General features: G+C 49.2%; 1 protein-coding gene across 1 annotated transcript; it reads left to right on the top strand.

The window, feature by feature from the left end:
- Nucleotides 1-11958: 11958 nt before the first annotated feature.
- LOC128430833 (neuropilin-2) lies at nt 11959-12870 on the top strand (the record flags this gene model as incomplete). Its single annotated transcript, XM_053416913.1, is given in 1 exon segment — nt 11959-12870. A coding segment is annotated over 1 exon segment (76 nt), but the record flags the coding sequence as incomplete, so codon positions are not given.
- Nucleotides 12871-19431: the final 6561 nt, after the last annotated feature.

Genomic DNA, 19431 nt, shown 5'->3' with positions numbered 1-19431 from the left:
TTCTGAAGACCCGAACGGGAAGCGTCCTGACCCCGAGCGGGACAGTGGCTATTATTACTAATGAGAGTGACATACAAGGTGCTGGTTTAGACAAACAGGTTGGTGACCCCCCGCCTACAATTAGAGGCTGTTGTCCTGACCTTTCCTCGGTGACCACCCTGGAACCTGGGATTGGAAATAATGAGTGCGGGCTGCAGTCATTACCTGGAGGGGAGGAGCCTGGCCCGTGTGTGTGTGTGTCGCTGTCAGAGAGCGATGGCTTTGCTAATACACTCAATATGGCTCACCTTGTGTGTGGTGTGTGGTGTGTGTGCCGCTGTCGAGGAGATTGTTGTGGTTAGCCCGTTATTTGTGTGCGTTTGGAGTCGTGCTTTTACTCTTTCATGTCAGAGAGTGCACATTTGTGTTAAGTACTGTGTGTACTTTCATAATTTACCACATCTTGAGTTCTCTCCGACTTGGCTGAGTGCAGCGCGACTCTCCGGCTGGAAGACGATCGCATTCGTATGAAGATTTTGGACGAGTGTTTTCCGACGGCACGTGGTCGTCCAAGCCGTCTCTGTCCATCCTGGCTCCGTCCCCCCCCCCCACCCCCCCCCCCCCTCGCTCTCGTTTCCAGTTCTTCAGATTGGATCAGCCCAACGTTAGCAGCCGTGTGGAAGTCGAGGACAGTGTTGCCAGTGCTTCAGTGCAAGATCCACATCGCTCGCTCCCCGTCTGCCCCTATCCCTCTCTCTCTCACACACACACACACACGCACACACAGAGACCCACACTATCTCTCCTGGTTGTGTGTTTACAGTGTGTTTTCCATCCACAGTGCAGGCTCGCTTTGTTGTGCGTCTCTGGTCTCCTTCCTCATTTGCCTTCGACAACACAGATAATCCCCCTGAACAAGATCCCTCATTCAAACCCATCTCACCCACTCACACACAAACACATGCATACACTTTTATATACACACCGAATTAACAAACATTTCCAGATGCTCAGAAGCACATTCACATGCACAAAACCCGGAGCCCACAACTACAACCATGCACACACCCACACACACACACACACACACACACACACACACACACACACACACACACACACACACACACACACACACACACACAGACACACACACATACTAGGTGCCAACCATTGCCATGGCAACTCCAATCAGCAAAGGCTCCATTTCCCCCATCACATCGGGGATATGACAGTTTCTCTCTCCTTCTTTCTGCCTTCCTCACATTTAGATTCTTTCTTCTCCTCCCTCTCTCTCTTCATTCCTCTCTCTTTCGCTCGGTCCTTTTCTCCATTTCTCATCCCCCACCTCTCGTCTCTGCTGTTCCAGTTCTCCCCCCCCCCCCCCCTCTCACATCCACTGATAAAAATCACCATGACTATATATATATATGGGTTTATGCACATATTCCTGCCTGGTTCAGTTCAAGCCCAAGTTAAAGATGTGTAGCTCTGTCTCTACTGATCCCAGTTTGATTCCCATTTTATTTCCAACCTTAATATGGAGCTTTTAACCCACATGATCAGCTTATGCATCCATACATTATATTAACTGTACGAGGTGCACCCTGGAGAGTTTTCCATTATATAACACAGGGCTGGTTTCACTTAGCCTCACAGCAACAATGGAGGATTCTGCACTTCACGATTTATGGCCGTGTTGAAAGCTCAGTGCCAAAATGTGCCATTCGGTGGAAACATGGAGAATCTGATTGTGGAGGTGGATAGTTCTTCTTCTTCTTCTTCTTCTTCTTCTTCTTCTTCTTCTTCTTCTTCTTCTTCTTCTTCTCCTCGGTTCTGTGGACTGAGTCCTGTTGCAGCTCATTTTCAGGGGGTTCAGAAAGAAAAACCTTGTCTCCCACATGCTGTTTCTCCTTGTGGTGGATGTTGGGTGTCCGGGCCTCTTAGTGTGACGGCTCATGAGACAGAACCATGTTGTGCAAATGAAAATCACTGGAGATCCTGCAGCATCTCTGCCTGGGCCCGTGCAGCCGGTGGATTGACAGCTTACTCGGTTGTTATTGAGAGTTCTGTGCTCGTTGGTGATTTTCATATAGTTTGACAAAATACAGGAGAAGGATGTGCACCGGGGAAACGACACCTGTAATGGGTACGAGTGTGAAGTCGGGCTGTTTGCCATGTTCCAGTCAAACTGATTGTCACGGGATCCTTCTGCAGCCATTATCTTCCAGTAGAATGTCAGTGGAGTGACGATGGAGATCAAATTCAACCCCTGGTCTGGTTTGTGTGTACGTCTTTGACTTACGCGATAGCTGCTTGTTTAATTTACAGAGCTGCCCAGCTACTCGTCTCCCCTGTCCTCACCCCCCCCGACCCTGCCCTGGTCCCCTCCCCCCTCTCTCCTCTCTCCTCTCTCCCTCTCAAAAGACCATTTAGGGTCCATTCACTTCAAAGACCCCCCTCAGACACTTAATGGCACCATTGTTGTTTCCCCTTCAGAAGAAACAAAGGTGAGAGGCGGAGAAGGAGGGAGAGGAAGATAATGTTCTCTTTAAATGACAGCGCCCCCCCCCCCCTGCTCTCGCTCTCCCTTTCACACAGGAGATAAAGGAGATAGAGGAGATACAGGTCATTTAGTCCAGTGCCGACTCTTGAAACCTGATTTTTCTTGTGAAATCAATGAATGTATTCAGCTAATTGGGCGTCAGTTGTTGAAATTAACTTTTTTTTTTAAAGAGCTTTCTTCACTCAAGTGACATTATCTTCTTTGAAAATGGCCACTGGCTTTGCAGCTATCGAACCATATCAGCCTCTCAAGACTCTCGCTTGTCACTGTAAAACCACACGCTACTCTCTTACAGATGGTGCACACACACACACACACAAACACACACACACAGACGTGCACAAGTGTGTGTGAAAACCCTGCCAAACCAGCAGAGACGCGTCCAATTCACAACTCGGCTCCACAGAGTTAAATCTCAAGAGCATCCAAATTGAACACTGACACATATCAGACGCCTCTCACTGGATTTGAAAGTGTATATTTAGCAGCTTTTCGCTAATGTCGATGTTTCACAGGCAACTGTGTGTCTGTGAAGCTGGAGCATCGCAGCAAGTGTTGAGGAAGAAACGATCGTTTACAGCTAATTATTCATATCAAACACCCGTTTCTAGTCAAGCGTCTTATTTGAGCTGCAAAAGTTTTATATCTATTTATTTTCAGTGCAGAAAATGAGAAACATGTATTTTAGGAGAGTGGTGGTGGCAGGAAACAGAAAATCCACATCCCAGCTGAAATCTCATCTTCTCTCATTACGTTCGCTCTCCGGATCAGCAAAGTGAATATGAGGTCAGCCAATCAGAGAGCGCGCTGCCTGAGGAGACTCAATGATTTACTAATTAATTGGTAATTCGTTAAGAAATAAATACTATTATTTCACCCGCAGGGGAGATTGCCATTAAGTCTGTTTTGCACCACAGGAGGTTTGTTTTAATGTCGGATTCCGCTCAGCTCAAAGTCCATTAAGCTCTATTGGTATAAGATTGATGTTTGGGGTACCAGTCCTGACATCTTCCTGAAAACTTCCAGACCAGTTGTTCTAAAACTCGTCTTGTGTAGTTTACTCATCAATTGTGTGACTTTCAGGGGAAGAAAAGATTTTCAATCAATGACAAACCTCTGTAGCACCTTGAATTTCTTATTTCATTTTGATAAACAGATCCGAGTGACGCATCCCTGCACAATCAAAATCCTCTCACGTTATTTCATTAACCTGATTTTCGACGGGGCTTCTATGTAATTTAAAAGAAAGAATTACAAGTGAAGAAACAAATGAGCTCCTTTGATAATGTCTTATAATTAAAGGCTGTGGAGACGAGGATTCTGTTAATCTGGTTGCGTAAGAACTTCACATATAAAGCTTTTTCTTATCACTTAACAAAGTCCCACTTTAGAAATTTACAAGTTCCCTTTTGAGATTTTCTACCAGTGAAAGCAGACAAAGACAGAATAAAACTATTTAAAGCAGGAATTAAAAAAAGAGCATTGACTTGAGTATTTCTTGTGTTTCTCCTTGAACAACCAAAACCAGTCTCCCAGTGCACGGGGCCGTGTGCCAGTATCTTCACACAGAACTTTAAACCACGCGACACCAAACATCAGCTTATCTGGGTCAACACCAACACGCCTGCGTTTGGCAGTGACAGCGGTCACATGTTTCATTCATCACCAACCCTGCCACAGTTTTCAGCCCCACTGTAATTAATATGGTATCAACCCTGTGAACCCGGCAGCCGCTGTCGCTTCGTTCAGCCCGAGGCGGCACCAGGTCCGAAATAAGAAATCCTTTTTATTATCTGAATGAATTAAAGTTTGTTTATAAACTTATCAACTTTTAGCTTGGCCCGTGTCCCTTCCACTAACATGGAGGATTTATTCCCATGACGCCACTAAAAGATTATTTCAACTGTTGCCCTGTGAGAGATGTGAGCTGTGGTATGATCCTGGGACACGGATCAGAAATTCAAAACCTACTTTAACTTTCTTTAAAACTCATCTCTGTTTTGAGGATTTACTGTGTGAACGAGTGAGTCGACCTGTTCCTCCTCCTGATAAACTTGTTTGTTGTGTTTTGCCCCGTCAGCCGCAGATCATCATCCATCTCTGCTCTGCCAGGGTTCACCGGAGGTCAGGGCGCGCTTGATAACCTCAACGCTATCTCCCCTCATGGCTATCTCCCCTCTTATCGATATCTAAATTACCAGCAGCCCGGGACACCTCTGGAAGCTGGGAGGGCGCATACCAAGCATACCCCCGAGTCGGCCTCCTCTCCGGGAGATGAGCCTTGATAAACACCGACGGTTGAGGCGAGGTATTTCCACGACTGACGGTTATTGACTCGGCGTTACGGTGATTTGTTTCTGCGCTCCGGCACAATTGATTAACCATAAGGAAACTCTGGAGACGTTATTGGATTACTATTCAGAGAGATTGAGTGTCAGTCTCCGTCCGATTCCGTATCTCATCCATCTCTCCGCCTCTCTCTCTCTTCAGAATATATTAGTCCTTCTCAATAATGGCCGGCTGATGCGGAGGCGTCTCCTGTCCTGCATTTGATATTCTACATCCACCGCTAAATAATGATGGATCCATAGGGTTGTCTCGTTCACCTGACGACCTCTTCCCTCTCTCTCCATCTCCGTCTGTCCGTCCCTCGCTTCCTTTTCATGTCTCTCCGCTGGTTTCAGTTCTATGAGCCCCCCCGCTGTGGACATTCCTGTTTTATTCCGTCTCTTACAAATCCCTCGCAATAAATGGCTGGATTATGCTTTCAAAGAATAGAACGTGGGTCAGGGTTGGTTTTTACATTTAAACATGAAGAACAAATAGATGAAATAAAAAACTTAAAACGATATCCTATACAGTGCACTGCCTCGGAGATCAGACTTTGCTGAATCCTGTTTTACTGGATAAATCAGATATAGTCCCAAAACCATTTAAGATTATATAAACTGTTGATTCTCTACTGAATCCTTATTATCTAAACTAAACTGTCAGATACTGGAACCCAACACGCTCCCTCCCAGCTGTCCCATGTGCTTGTGTAAATACCAGTGTGTCCCTCTGTGGCCCCCGTTTCCCACCATCTCATCTCAAGGGGACAAAGATATGGTCCATATCGCCTCCATTGATGCATATCAAGGTCAATCAGTGACAAAGGGAGGCACGATGAAGCAAATGTCATTTAAAAGTGTGTGTCTGTGTGTGTCTGTGTGTGTTAGTGTGTGTGTGTGTGTGTGACACAGGGCCACTCACTTACATGGCTGACACAGATGTTACCTTTGTGGTCAGAAGGCTGTAAGTCAATTAGGTTTGCTAATGGGGCTGAGTGCTCTAGCTGTCTTTACACGCACACAAACACACACAAACACACACAGGCACACATGCTATTGATAAGATTACCATGGTAATGTGAATGCACCGGGTTAAACCACATTAAAGGAGCCGCCTTTCTCAAAGATCTGTGCTTTTTATAAATAAAAAAAATTGTCCGCCATCTTATCCTAAGTGCCCTCCTGCCGCGACGCCGCCTTCAGTGTCTCTGCCTGTTTCTGTTAATGAGACTTTTTCTTCTTCTCCTCTCTCGCGGCAGATGCGCGGCAAATCTCCGACTTCCTGCGACCACCTGCCTCCCGTCTCCGGCTCCGTCAGTCGAGCAGCTAATTAATTACGAGCATCTCTTTTGAATTCTGAGAAAAAAACGTTCACAGATGCTTCCACGATCCAACTTTATCTAAACACATTTCCTTTCAAGACAGGGAAACATCTTGTGTCATGTATGTTCATATGAGAAAAAAAGTCATTTATACAACTTATTTTCACAGCTGAAAGTCTGGAGCAGGTTTCATGTCTCCCATTTCTTTAGCAGGTTGGTCCGAACTGTCCGAAAATATGTTTCACGCTACACCTTGAATACATTTTCAGCTAAATTCTGGTCTGGGTTGTCATTCGAGGAACATTTCACTGGTTATTTTTGGTTCGAGGTGTCAAGGCGTCCTTACAAACACAGTAGAAGTAACGTGCACTATGTTTAAATTTGAAAATCTAAGTCTTCAGAGTCTGACTTCCTATAATAAAGACCTTATTCTTGGTTTTCTGCCACATTTTGTTGCAGAAAAAAGCAAAACTCCCTCACAAAAGAAAACTCACTCTCTCTCTCTCTCTCTCTCTCTCTCTCTCTCTCTCTCTCTCTCTCTCATTAGAATGCATTTATCCTCCAGTGTTGTCTCTCCCCAGTTTGTCAGGAGCTGATCTTTCCTTCGGAGGCCGAGTGATAAAGGCCCCGCAGAGTAAACAAGGCGTGGAGAATGGCCTCTTGTCTTTTTATTATTGCCTCCTAATTCAGCTCCTCATTCCTGCCGTGGCGGAGCGAGCGCGGGGGGGCCTGCGGACCCTGCAAGGGGAGGGGTGGTGGTGGTGGTGGGGACTCAGAGACTTCCGGGTGGGGGGGGGGATACACAAAAGGCAAATATATAAAATGTAGATACGGAAAAATAGAGCAGATTTTGTTTCTGATTTGTTTTTCGCAGCAGAGCTTAAAAGATGAGCTGCAGCATCTGCGGGGAAGTTTTGATGTCGACTGTATTTCCGCTGTTATTTGAAAACCTCTCAGGTGCTGAAAGCTGTCTGGAAAATATGTGTTTCAACCCCCCCACCCTCTCTTTCTCTCTCTGTCTCTCTCTCTCTCTGGGCTTCAGACTGAAAAGAGGGGTGGGCGAGGGGCTTTGCAGGGAGCAGGGTGGCGAAGGTCACTTTGATGTGACTGTAAAGACGCACAGCAGGCCAGTGGAACGACATGAAAGGGACGGAGCAGAAGCAAAACAGAAGCAAAACAGATCCTGGTGGAGGAGCGGAGGAAGACGCGCTCTCCCCTTTTCTCCGCCGCGACGCTGAGACGATAATGATGCTGCATCATAAACAAGGGGCGGCCTGGGAATAGAGCAGGCGTCTTGCAATTAAAGTGGGCAAACAACATTTCCGAAGCAAGCCGACAACAGCTATGGGGGCAGAGGCACAGGAAGCAGCAGCCAGGCAATCGTGCACGTGTCAAAATCACAAAAAACGCACGTTATTAAACAGGTTAATGAATCGACCATTCATCAGAACAGTGCAGCTGATCATCCACTGTGACTTATTTACTGAATCAGTCCAGGATTCACGCTCCGAGCTGCTTTGGACATGCTACCATTGAGCAGATTAGTCTGGGTAGCTGTCACATGCACTACCCTGAGTGTGTAGATCTAATATATCAATTATCTTAATGTATGCATGATCCAACTGGGATTCGGTCTATATTTACTCAGTGTTCCTTAAAACACTGCCCCCAAGCCTGGGTTTCTCCCCACCTCAGCTTGATGCAGTTGCCTGCCCCCCTTAGGCCGAGCTGCGTACTGCACAGGAATCATGAGTTACTGCAGCCAGTGGGTGACAAACTGATCTAAGCAACCGCAAAACGTCAGATTGGGTATGTTGGGCCGATCGGATGAGAACCTGCGCGGTGAGATCGAGAGAAATCTGCTGTTTCCGAGGGTGTTTCCTCAAATCAGAGGAGAATGCCACGTGCGTTTCTGCACCGCTCCACTTTGAGGTTTCCTCTCCTTCTGCTTCTGGAAGTGTTTTGATGATTGAGACGTTTTTTAGTACCCAAGGTAGCACATGCAGAAGCTGCACATATACACAGAGGGAGGAGAGGGAGAGGGAGAGGAGGAGGAGGGGGAGGAGGAGGGTTAAGACAGCAGACAGACACCAGATGTTTCCATACAATCCAGACAGAGCGGCAGAGCCAAGATTAGTGCATACAGTACAGTAGGTTGTGTACAGTGTGTGTGTCTGTGTGTCTGTGTGTGTGTGTAGTTATTACCTCAGCCAGGGCATGCCCGTATCCTGGGTGGCCCATCAGGAATCCGACGGTGGCAAGTCAGTCTAGAAATAGCCGGATGGAAGATGGAGGAGGTTTGTGATTTTGTGCCTCCTGGTTAAAGAAGGGGGGGGGGGGGGGGGGGGGGATCTTTCTCCATAGAGGGAATATCACAGTGTGTGTGTGTGTGTGTGTGTGCACAGATATGCTTATAAGATAAAGATCCGATGAAACTTTAATGATCCCGAGGGGAAATTGGGTCACAGCAGCAGCATAAAGAAAAGTGTGAGCAGATAAAAAAAAACAGAAAGTACAACAAACGGCACATTTATAAGATCAGAGGTGCAGCAGCTTCAGTGTGTGTGTGTGTGTGTGTGTGTGTGTGTGTGTGTGTGTGTGTGTGTGTGTGTGTGTGTGTGTGTGTGTGTGTGTGTGTGTGTGTGTGTGTGTGTGTGTGTGTGTGTGTGTGTGTGTGTGTGTGTGTGTGTGTGTGTGTGTGTGACAGTAACACTTCATTATGTGGTTGCCGTCCCTGAAAGTGCTCGCAAAGCTCCGGGAGCGCGAGCTGCAGCACCCGCCTCGTTGAACCGACCACTTCTGATGTTCTCCCAGTACCCTCAGCGTCACCCCACCTCCACACACACACACACACACACACATACTCGAGATGCTGATAGGGTCAAGTCGAGGCTATCTCTAGCTTATCTCCCCCCCCCCCTGTCCTCAGATCTAAAGCCGTGCCGTCCGCGATGAGGAGAAGAAAGCTGAAGGTGTCGACTTGGGGATCACTCGGCGAAAACCAGGGCGTTCGAGCCGTTCCCTCCTTTGGACCCGTGGCCGGCTGACTGGTGAAACACCCTGATGGGGGGGGGGACCTGGGGTGGGGGGTTGCCGAGAAGAGGTAGAAGAGGTGTGTGTGTGTGACAGACGAGGGAGAGAAAGAAAGAGAGGGAGCGTTATCAGTCATGCTGTCAGTCTCTGGAGCCAGTAGTGATAAGAGAGGCAGCATCTATCTCTCTCTGTCTCTGCCTCCCACACACACACACACACACACACACACACACACACACACACACACACACACACACACACACACACACACACACACACACACACACATAATGGGGGGGAGAGAGACCCTTTTGTGTTCCCCTCCACCACCCATGAGTGAACACAGTGCAGGTGTGCTGAGGTGAGGAGCTGAACCGCATGGCAGCTATTTGTCGACTGTATTCCGGGGCCGGGAGGTGAGAGAGGGACTACGGACACCGAGACCTGGGGAAGAACACATTAGAGGGGGAAAAGGGGGGGGGGGGGGGGGGGGCTTCACGTTTTGCAGCTGCAGGTTCCATTTCACTGCTGTGACACCTAAACGGCCTCTGACACTGAGACATGCATCGGTCCTGTGGCTTTTTTAGACGGGGGGCTCATAACACCACACATTCTGGCAGGGTTCCATTTTAGTTGTTTGCACTATATCTCGTTCTTTATTTCATAATCTTGTCCTCTTGACCCCGTCTACCGCAGCTTCTTCGATTGTAACTTTGTTATAACGACGAAACATACACAGCCAATCATTGAGGGCTGCACTACACATATTCCCAGACACATTCCCTCTGTATCTATCTATCTCTCTGCTTCTCCTGTGGAACTGCTGCCCTCCATTAGCCATGTGCTGACCCAATATTTTGGGGGGGTTGAAAGCTGACATGGGGGTGGGGAGGGGGGGATTGGGGGGGCAGAGATGTTGACAAATGGGAGAGAGGAGTATCAAATGACCCCTGGGGACTGGGAGGGGGCAACGGAACAGAAAGTGACCCAGTGTTCCTTGAAGGTTTTATCTAGCCTGTGCTCTCCCTTTATCTCCCTTCATCTCCCGTCATCTCCCCTCATCTCCTTTATCTGGCCGAAAAGGTCAATAAGGGGGTTAAGCAAAGTTCACCCGGCGCCCGTTAGTCAATGCTTTCTCATCAATATACACTAACACACGAGCAGCGCAGGAAATAAACACCTCTAATACGCACAAACAGCTCCGTGGAATAACAAACTGGTTTATGCCAGTGTGGAGCCCCCCCCCCCCAGAGGCTCGGATTAGCCAATCGCGGTGACGTGTGACAGCCGCCGCACCCCCCGGGCGAGAGGTGGGCTTGAAGATGACTGACGGGCCGCGAGGAAGCTGCAAGTCGATGGCATCTAGTCAACCTGGGGGATGCAAGGCGGCGCAGGGCGACAGTTGACTGGGGTGACAGACACACAGTCACAGACCTGTCACACGACCTCCTGTCAAGGGCGCGGGGGCCTTTTGTTGACTTTGTTTACGACTCCTGACTGTGAGGAGGAGACGGCAACATAAGAATAACGTTTTCCTGCGTCTCCTCGTCGTCTTCTTGTGCTTTTTTTCTCAGATCTATGGGGGGAAAGTGGGCAGCTTCACCCACAGAGGGTTCAAGTCCCCGGCAGAAGGTGCCCAGTATGTTGCTTTGCTTCGAAAAAGTGTCCCAAGTGTCCTGACCTTTAGGAATGCACCTAGCTGTTCCAAATAAAGATGCCAGCGAGGCTACATGCTCATGATACAGCCGGGCCTCAGCCGGTCCGCCACATTGCACGGTAATACAAGCCATAGGCAGGGCACATGGGCTGGACGCTGCAGAGGCCTTTCTCAGCAGATTATTTTGGGCTCACTACTGTGTCATTACTCGACCTCCCCGCTCTGTATTTAGGCCGGTTGATTGTAGGGCTGAGCCTGGGCAGGGCCGAGGTGGGCTCTCCCCTCCTCTGAGTCGAGGGCTCTGACAGTGGCCCCCGGTCGTTTTGATGTGTCTTTTGTGGCGAAAGCCGGCCGCGTGCCATTTGCCAACACCACCACCAACACAACCCCCCCTCCTCGGTCACACACTCCTCTCCCTCCCTCCCTCCCTCCCTCCCTCCCTCCCTCTCACTCTTTCTGGGATCACCATCTCCTCTGTGTTCCTCTGAAAACAGCCCGAGGAGATGTTGTGCCGACTGGTTTACAATTACAATATATCTTATCTCCGCCTTATCTGTGGAAGATTTCATATCTGTGGCACCTGTGTGTGTGTGTGTTTGTTTGTGTGTGTGTGTGTTTGTACAGGGGCTTGTCATTCTTATGGGACGAAAAAGACGAAAAGCAGGTCCCCATAACGTAAAATCATTCAATTTTAAGGTGAAGACGTGTGTTGAGGTTAAGTTAAGCTCAGGTTTAGGATAACGTTAGGTTTAGGTCATGGTTATATTCAGGTTAAGGTTTAGGTTAAGGGTTAGGGAAGTAGTAACTGGTTAAGTCCCCAGGAAATCATGTAATGTCCTCTGAAGACTTGCAGACACGACTCTCTCTCTCTTTCTGTCTCTCTCTCTCTGTGTTTGTGTGTGTGTGTGTGTGTCACAGAGAGAGTGAGACCAATGCGCGTGCCCGTGCACCCTCTCTCTCTCTCTCTCTCTCTCTCTCTCTCTCTCTCTCTCTCTCTCTCTCTCTCCCTTCCTATAGTCAGCCACCGACTGGAGGGGGGCGGAGCCGAGGCGCCGCCACTGTAACGCGATAGCTGCTCGGCTCAAAAAGCGGAGATCACTCACACACACGCTCCACACACACCTCACGGTCTCGAGCGAGGAGCACACGCTGGCATTAGGAGAGGAGCTGAGGCTGCAAGGAGCCTCCACCACCACCACAGAGGGACAAAACGCAGGAGCGAGCAGGACATGATTTCTGGGTGTTTTGTGGAACACAAGAGCGCAGCGCAAGACTTTGGCACCGCGTTAAAACGCAGCTGCGGACACGCGGAATCCGGCTTCCCAGGCTGCGAGATCTGTTACTTTACGACTCCAGCCTGCTGCTGCTAGTAAAACCCTCCAAGTGGGGAAGAGAGCTCCGTGTGCGCAAAACACGCGGGGACGCAGAGGCGGTGGATCCGTGGAGTGGGAGCCGCTCGTTTGGACCTTGACGCGCAGTGGAGCCGCTGTCCTCGCCAGAGCGCAGAGATCCACCCGGAGCCTCCCGGCTGGGGATCACGCAGTTCTGATGCAGGAGTTTGTTTGCACGCTGTTTGCTGGATGAGGTTCTGGTTCCATCCCTCCTCCGAATGGACAGATTCACCCCAGAAAAACCCGCTGCGCAACTGAACATCTGAATTCCGCCAGTGACATGTAGTTGTCACTTAGTTTTCTCCTCCTATGGTTTAATAATCTCCGTGGGATTATTACTCAAGATCTTTAATTTCCACTGTAACCAGCTTCTTCCCTGTTTGGTCCTGAAGGGGTGTGGATCTCATTTCCCCCTTTTCCCTTTTTTTTATTTCTCATTTTTGGAGAATTTCTATCAACACGAGGTGGAAACATTAGAAACTTCAAGCTCCCCGCGAGTTTTCTGAATCATCCAAGATGGATTTTGTGCCATCGCTGATTGGATTTTTAATGGCAATGTGTCATCTGGCGTTTAGAGTCAGAGGAGAAGAGGGTGAGTTTGAGTCACTTCTTTGATTTCTGTTGCTTTTACGCATGCATCTGTCTTACCCAATTAAAAATCTATATGATTTGACATTTAGTTTATTCTTCTGGGATTATACATCAGCAGTTTGAACCATTCTAAAAATATTTCCCAATAGTTCCATGTCATATGTTTCAGATTATTTCAACACATGACAAAGCCATTGTGTGATAATCAGATCCATGCGCCTCTTGCTCTCTCGGATGTTTTTCTCTTAAATCTGGTAAATATGAGGTGGAAGCCGACGGTTACTCACACGCACGGTCTGTTTAAACATGAGCCTAATGTGGAAAAACCGTGGGAACCATGATGGCGTTTTAATATTCAAATCCATAATTAATTCATCCCTGTGCCAAGTTGTTTTTTTACGCATATAAAACTACAGAACTTGGATGCTGTCATCAAATATGCAGCAGATCGGAAACAGTTATCTGTCCCAGATAGACCGGGTCCAGGCTGGAGCTTTGTAGCCGCAGCTCACTGGGCTGTGAATGATTATATGCATGAAGCTTTTTGAAAATCCAAACACATTGTTTACCCCGAGTTGTTTTCCCCCCGCTTTGATTTAATAATTCACCAAGGGAAATAAACAAACCCGCGCTGATTAAAATGCAGCCTCACACCCGAGTGGCAGCAGGTTTATTTAGACGTATAAACACCGGCTTTAACCCGTTATTTTACAAACGCTGCTGTCCAAAGACGCCGTGCGTAAAAGCCACGCTGTCGCCGTAGGACCTTTCTTTTAGGACTGTAATCACCACCATTATAATAATTATCTCCAGCAGCCACCGCAACGACTCTCCCTCCTTCATTATCCCCTCGTGTCCCTGTGCTGGGTGAAGGCTGGGCTGCTGGTGGCCGTGCGCCGGCGGCCCCCAGGCGGCGGCGGCGCACCGTCACCTCGGCGAGCTCTCAGCAATCAAATAACAATAAGCAGGGAGGTTGCGGAGCAGCAACGGCAGGGACCCGGTGCCTTGCTTTAAGGCACTCAAGCAGGGCTAGTTCTCGCTGTACCGTCGGAAAAACCCGTCAACAGATGAGGGCAAAGCTCAAGTAGAGAAACGGCACCAGTTTTATTGAGAAGCGTAATAAAATGTGGATTTGACACCAGGCATTGCTCACTCTGCGTACAAATAATTAAAATATTAATAACATGTTGCTTAATTATTCCACGAGAAACGTGAATGGTGGAGATATGGTGTTGATGTGACGATGGGAATGAGCGGTGGGCTCACCGTGCAGAGAAGTGACGCCACCAGTGGGATGACACATGGCCTCTCGCTCGCAGGCACCTGGTCCAGTGTTCATGATGCCTTTACTGCGCTTTGACTGCGGGTGTCACAGGTCAACGTGGTGCGCTTCCCTGGCGCCAGGTGGGACTTGTGCGTAAAAGGAAATCTGCTTAGTAGAATCTGTTATTTTGTGTTGCGTGTGAGTGTGTGTTTGTGTGTGCGTGTGGTTGTTTACAAGAATTTGTATTTCCCACTTTTAATGGACTGGATTCTTCCAAACATGCTGCTTGTGTAATGTGGCGGAGTTCTGTTGTTCCTTAAGGAAACCGAGTTCTGTTCAGTTCAAATCTTCCTTGCTCTTGTTTAGGATACTTGTTTTGGACAGGGTAGTCATCCCCCCCTCCCTCTCTCTCTCTCTCTCTGTGTGTGTGTGTGTGTGTATATGTGTGTGTGTGTGTGTTTTACTGGCTTCATGTGCCTGTGTACCCGTTGATCAGAGACAGATGTGGGCCTCTTGGCAGCCATCAGGCAAGCAAGAAGCTAGATCCCCCCTTCTCTCTCTCTCTCCCTCTCTCTTCCCCGCTCCCTCTCTCCCTCTCCTGCCAAGACACTGCACCATGCCCCTGCTTCCATGCTCCCCTCAAGAGCCACATTACTCACAGATGCCAGAGAAAAGAGCGACTGTGAGAGAGAACAGAACGGAGACAGAACAGCGAGGTTCACAAGAGTCAGGGTGGAGGAGGCTGTCGCTGAGAGGGAGAGAGATGTGAGGGGACAGGGAGATAATGACTGCCGAGGCGAATGGAAGGCAGATGCAATCGCAGGAGAGTGAGGGGCGAAGCGAGCGTGGCGTCCACCAGGCCGTGACGCCGAGAAACAAGAAGTGAACAAGGGAGATGGAGCCTCGGAGAAGCTGGTGGGGGGGGGGGACCGTGCATCAAACAGAAGTGTGAGAGGAAAGGGCAACATCAAAGCGTGCAGGGGTCGCAGAGTTAAATGCCACCGGCCGGTGAGGGAACAGGGTTTATGAAGTGACACTGTCGTCTGGGGTGACACAGCCAAAGTGGGGGTAGAGTCACTGCCGGGGCTCGGCAGGGAGCATGGGAATAAAAGAGGTGCATGTTCCATCAGAGAGGAACCTCGTCACAAAGGGACGCGCTCATGAAAGTTAAGCCCATTGGAGTCACATTAAAGCCTTTTCTCCTTCCAAAGAGTTTCTGCTTTTGATGAGCGGCTCCATCTGGGCTTTTTTAGCAACTTGATACATTTCCAGTAGCCGAAGGTTTTTCCCTCTGCCAAGCGAAAATGTTTTGCAGTGAACGGATGCACGCCCGAGGCATCTCAGCCAGAGTCCCCCGCACGCACCGAGATCTGCCACGGTCTCCAGGTAAATGATCCGTGAAAGATGTTCGGCTGCTCGGACATTTCCAGTCGTGGCCCGCTGTTCTCGGCGGGTGGCACCTTTCACTGGGAATCCAAACGGTCCCCTGTCTCTGCTGCGTCTGAAGCAGATAGACCTGCACTCTGTAATCACAGTAGTTTGACTCGGTGACATGTACATTAATTACTCGCTACCACAAGCATTAATATTCAGGCCATTAAGCGGCTCATTTGCATGTTTATTGAGTGGGTGGCTGTGCATCCTTTCCACCTCTGGTATCTTCTTCTTGCAGAGTTGGATTTCTGTTCATTTAATCATTTAGTTTCCAGATGTTGGCGTCTGAGTGAACGGACTTCCTCGTTTCTTCTCCATTTGTTTTCTCTCTCCTCTCATGCCGTCGCCCTTTCTTCCCTCGTCTCCTCCGCCGCCCGCCTTTCTCGATTCTTTGCATTTCTCTGCGTTTTTAATCTGCCCCAGCCTCCGAGGTATCAGCTGCGAAAACAAGGTCACCTATTAGCATTCATAGCCAAAGACAAGCCGAGCAGCCGGTTCAATACCAGGCAGGTATGAGAGGCACGGGCTCACGTTAAAAAGCCCTGGAACAGGCCGACTCTCAGGGGGGGTGAAATTAAAAACAAGACCCCCATAAATAAAATAGAGCTGGGTCTTTGAGTCCGGCGCATTAGCCACACACAGGGGGTCTTAATGGGCGCTCGGGGACGGGCTTAGCAGGGAGCCGGGGAGAGGGCCGCCATTGTCAAGAGGCACGGCATTTGAAATTTACTGTCGCTCACAGAAAGGGGGTTAAAGAGGAGAGGGAACAAGAAGAAACAGTTAAAGGGTGTTAAGCTGAGAGGAAAGACAGAAAACAGTCGGTGCAGTCTGTAATATCGGGGCGGGGGGGGTGGAGAGAGAGAGAGAGAGAGAGGGGCAACAAATCACCCCAGACTCCTGCAGAAAGGCTCATTTCTCCACAGCTCTTCCCTTCCGCTCTAAAACTTAGGGGAGAAGACAAAAGCACACCGTGGTCAGGTACTGTTTCGGATTAGTCCTGTGCTATTTACACCCCCCCCCCCCACCCCCTGCAGGCCCCAGCGACCATCTGTTTACTCGATTGATCCATTGAGGCATTGATCACGGTGGCCGGCATTGTCCACTTAGCTGATTAGCATGGGGCACTTATCCTGTTAGGGAGGGAGGAGAAGAAAAGGAGAGGAAAGAGGATTTCTTTTAGGATATCATCGGGGCTTCTGTGAGTTCTCAAATGAGAGAGAGTCACATTTAAGTGGCGCTTGACTGAGTGCGTTGCATTTCTCGGCTGATTGTTGACGTGTGTGATAAACGGTTGCAGAATATATAGAATCTACAAAAGGACGTCTTGCTGCTTATAATGTAAAATGCATGTATGTGCATTTATTTCCTCATCCACGTTGACCTCGGTGCCACGTGCTAAATTAGATGTTTCTCTGTACACTGAAACTTTCATAAGGTGTAGTCTCCCTGCATGACTTTTACAGTTTCATTTACTTTATTGAACTATATGTGAATTTGAATGTTTTCTCCACCGTCCAGCTGCCGGGCTGTAGATAAGGGAAGAAGGGAGGCGATAAAAATGTTTCTTTCATATCCCAGTGCGTCGTGGACTCTCTTTGCCTGTTTTCTTCACCTCTCAGGCTGCAAAAGAAATGTTCTTCAAACTCGTCTTTAAACTTTTCTAAAAGCACTAAATCTTTTTTTTTTTGAAGTAGATGCATTATTCAGATATAAGGCACCGAAGCACCTTATCAGATCCACATGCAGTTTTATAAAGAAATAGTGTAGTGATACCAAGTATGGATCAAAACAAAAGCTTTAAAGCCTGTGTATTAATTATAAGCAAGGTCATTTCTGCACCAGCACCGGGCAGGGGAGGTGGGGGGGGGGGGGTCAATGAAGGTGAGTCTCTCCCTCCTCACCTCGTCCCCTCTCCCCGGGTCCAGTCTGCTGTGGAATGGGTCGAGATTAAAAGCAGGCGCGGAGACAAACCCCCCCGCCTCCTGCCTGAATGGATGAGTGCTGCCCACTCTCCCCTCTCGCTCCCTCACTCTGGGCGATAGCACTTTTTAATTAAGGTGGGGCGGGCGGGGGGGTCGGCGGGGTGGCGGGGAGGGGAGGGGAGGGGCCGGAGAGACACTGGAATGATGGAGGGATTTATCAGCGCCTCTCCTCTCACTCGCAGCTTATCCCAGAGCGTGACGCCATACTTCTACCCCCCCCACCCCTCGATAAGGCGACTAATAGAAATGAGGGCAGGGGCACGCACACACACACACACACACACACACACAGTACAGAACGTGCAGACATATGCACATTCTCCCTCAGATAATAGAGATACAGCCAATCACAGCCGACACAAAGACGTCTCCGGGCCGGGGCTTGATCTGGAGCGACTACGGGAGACGTGCACACACCGAGCACGGAGAGATTCACTGTCTTTATTTTTAACATCGGTTACAGTGGCACTTCAAAAAAAACTAAAGGGCTTGGCCACGTGTAGGGGCGTTTCCTCCCCATGATCCTAAATGAAAAACACACTTCTGGAAATGCACTCACAGTGAACAAACACACACACTCACACACACACACACACAGTAGTGACATTGTTTTCATGTGATAGGGGTTTGGTGCCTGCATGGTAGGAACATATGTGTGTGTGTGTGTGTGTCAGTGTGTGTGTGTAGACAGATGGGCTCCTCCAGTAGAAGAGACAGTGTAATTCATGGAGCTCCCTGGCAGCTCCTGAGTGCTTCCCCTGTGTTACTCATCCAACACCAGGCTTTCTGTCCTCGCCCAAAATGCTGCTTGACACTGAAACACACACACACACTCACACAGACACACAAGCTCCCGCACACATTGCTGTATGCATATTTTGTACTAATTGCTGTGGATATCCAGGCAATTAGTAAAAAATACACACATCCGTCACCGTAATCAGAAAATCTTCTCTCAGTGCTTCATTTAGTGCAGATATATTGCTGCTGCATCACTATCATTCTCTTCTTGTTCTCTATGGCAGCACAACACACACACACACACACACACACACACACACACACACACGCTGCCAGTGCAGTGACTGACAGAGGTTTCCCAGTGGGGTCAGCGTCTACAGGGAGCCGCTGGATAGCAGGCATGTCTTAATGAGGCTCGTCAGGCTCTCTGCACATCACACACACACACACACACACACACACACACACACACACACACACATCATCCGGTCCCTCCTCTTCGTCCACCTCTCCTCTCGCTCACTGCATCTTTCTCTCAACCTCTGTGTTTCTCCCTCCTCATCACCTTTTTCCCTCCGCCTCCCTCCTTCTCCCCCACCCCCCCCCCCTGTCTGTCACTCGTTCCTCCCCTCTTCCCCGCTCCCGCCCCGCCGAGCATCGAACCTCCACCCACCGCCCTCGCCCCGGCTCCCCATCCGATCAATCTTCCCCCCCCTTCCATCCCAATCCGTCTTCCATCCATCGCCTCGCTCGCTCAATCCGCTCTTCATCATCCCCTCTTCGCTCTCATCCTCTCTCTCTCTCTCCTTCGCCTCTCCCATTTCCCTCCTCCTCCTCCTCCTCATCCTCCTTTGAGGCCACTGAATGGGCAGCTCGGGGGGGGGGGGGAAAGTGTCGAGGCTGCAGGATTCTCCCCAAACGGGCTTAATCTGCCGAGGCTCTGCGTGCTGATAGCCTCCTGTACACCATCCCATAGGCTCCTGAACAATGACTGTCTGAACAGGCAAAACAGATAAAGAGATGTCTCTGTGTGTGTCTGTGTGTGTCTGTGTGTGTGTGTGTGTGTCTGTCTCCTTCATTCTCCCCGTCCCTGCTATCTTTTTTGAAATGTTGCAGGTAGCTATTTCTTTTCCACCTCCTG

This window comes from Pleuronectes platessa, chromosome 24, assembly GCF_947347685.1.
Source record: "Pleuronectes platessa chromosome 24, fPlePla1.1, whole genome shotgun sequence".
Classification (NCBI taxonomy): Eukaryota; Metazoa; Chordata; class Actinopteri; order Pleuronectiformes; family Pleuronectidae; genus Pleuronectes; species Pleuronectes platessa.
The sequence above is the reverse complement of the archived record's forward strand: the minus strand, read 5'-3'. Positions and strand labels throughout refer to the sequence as shown.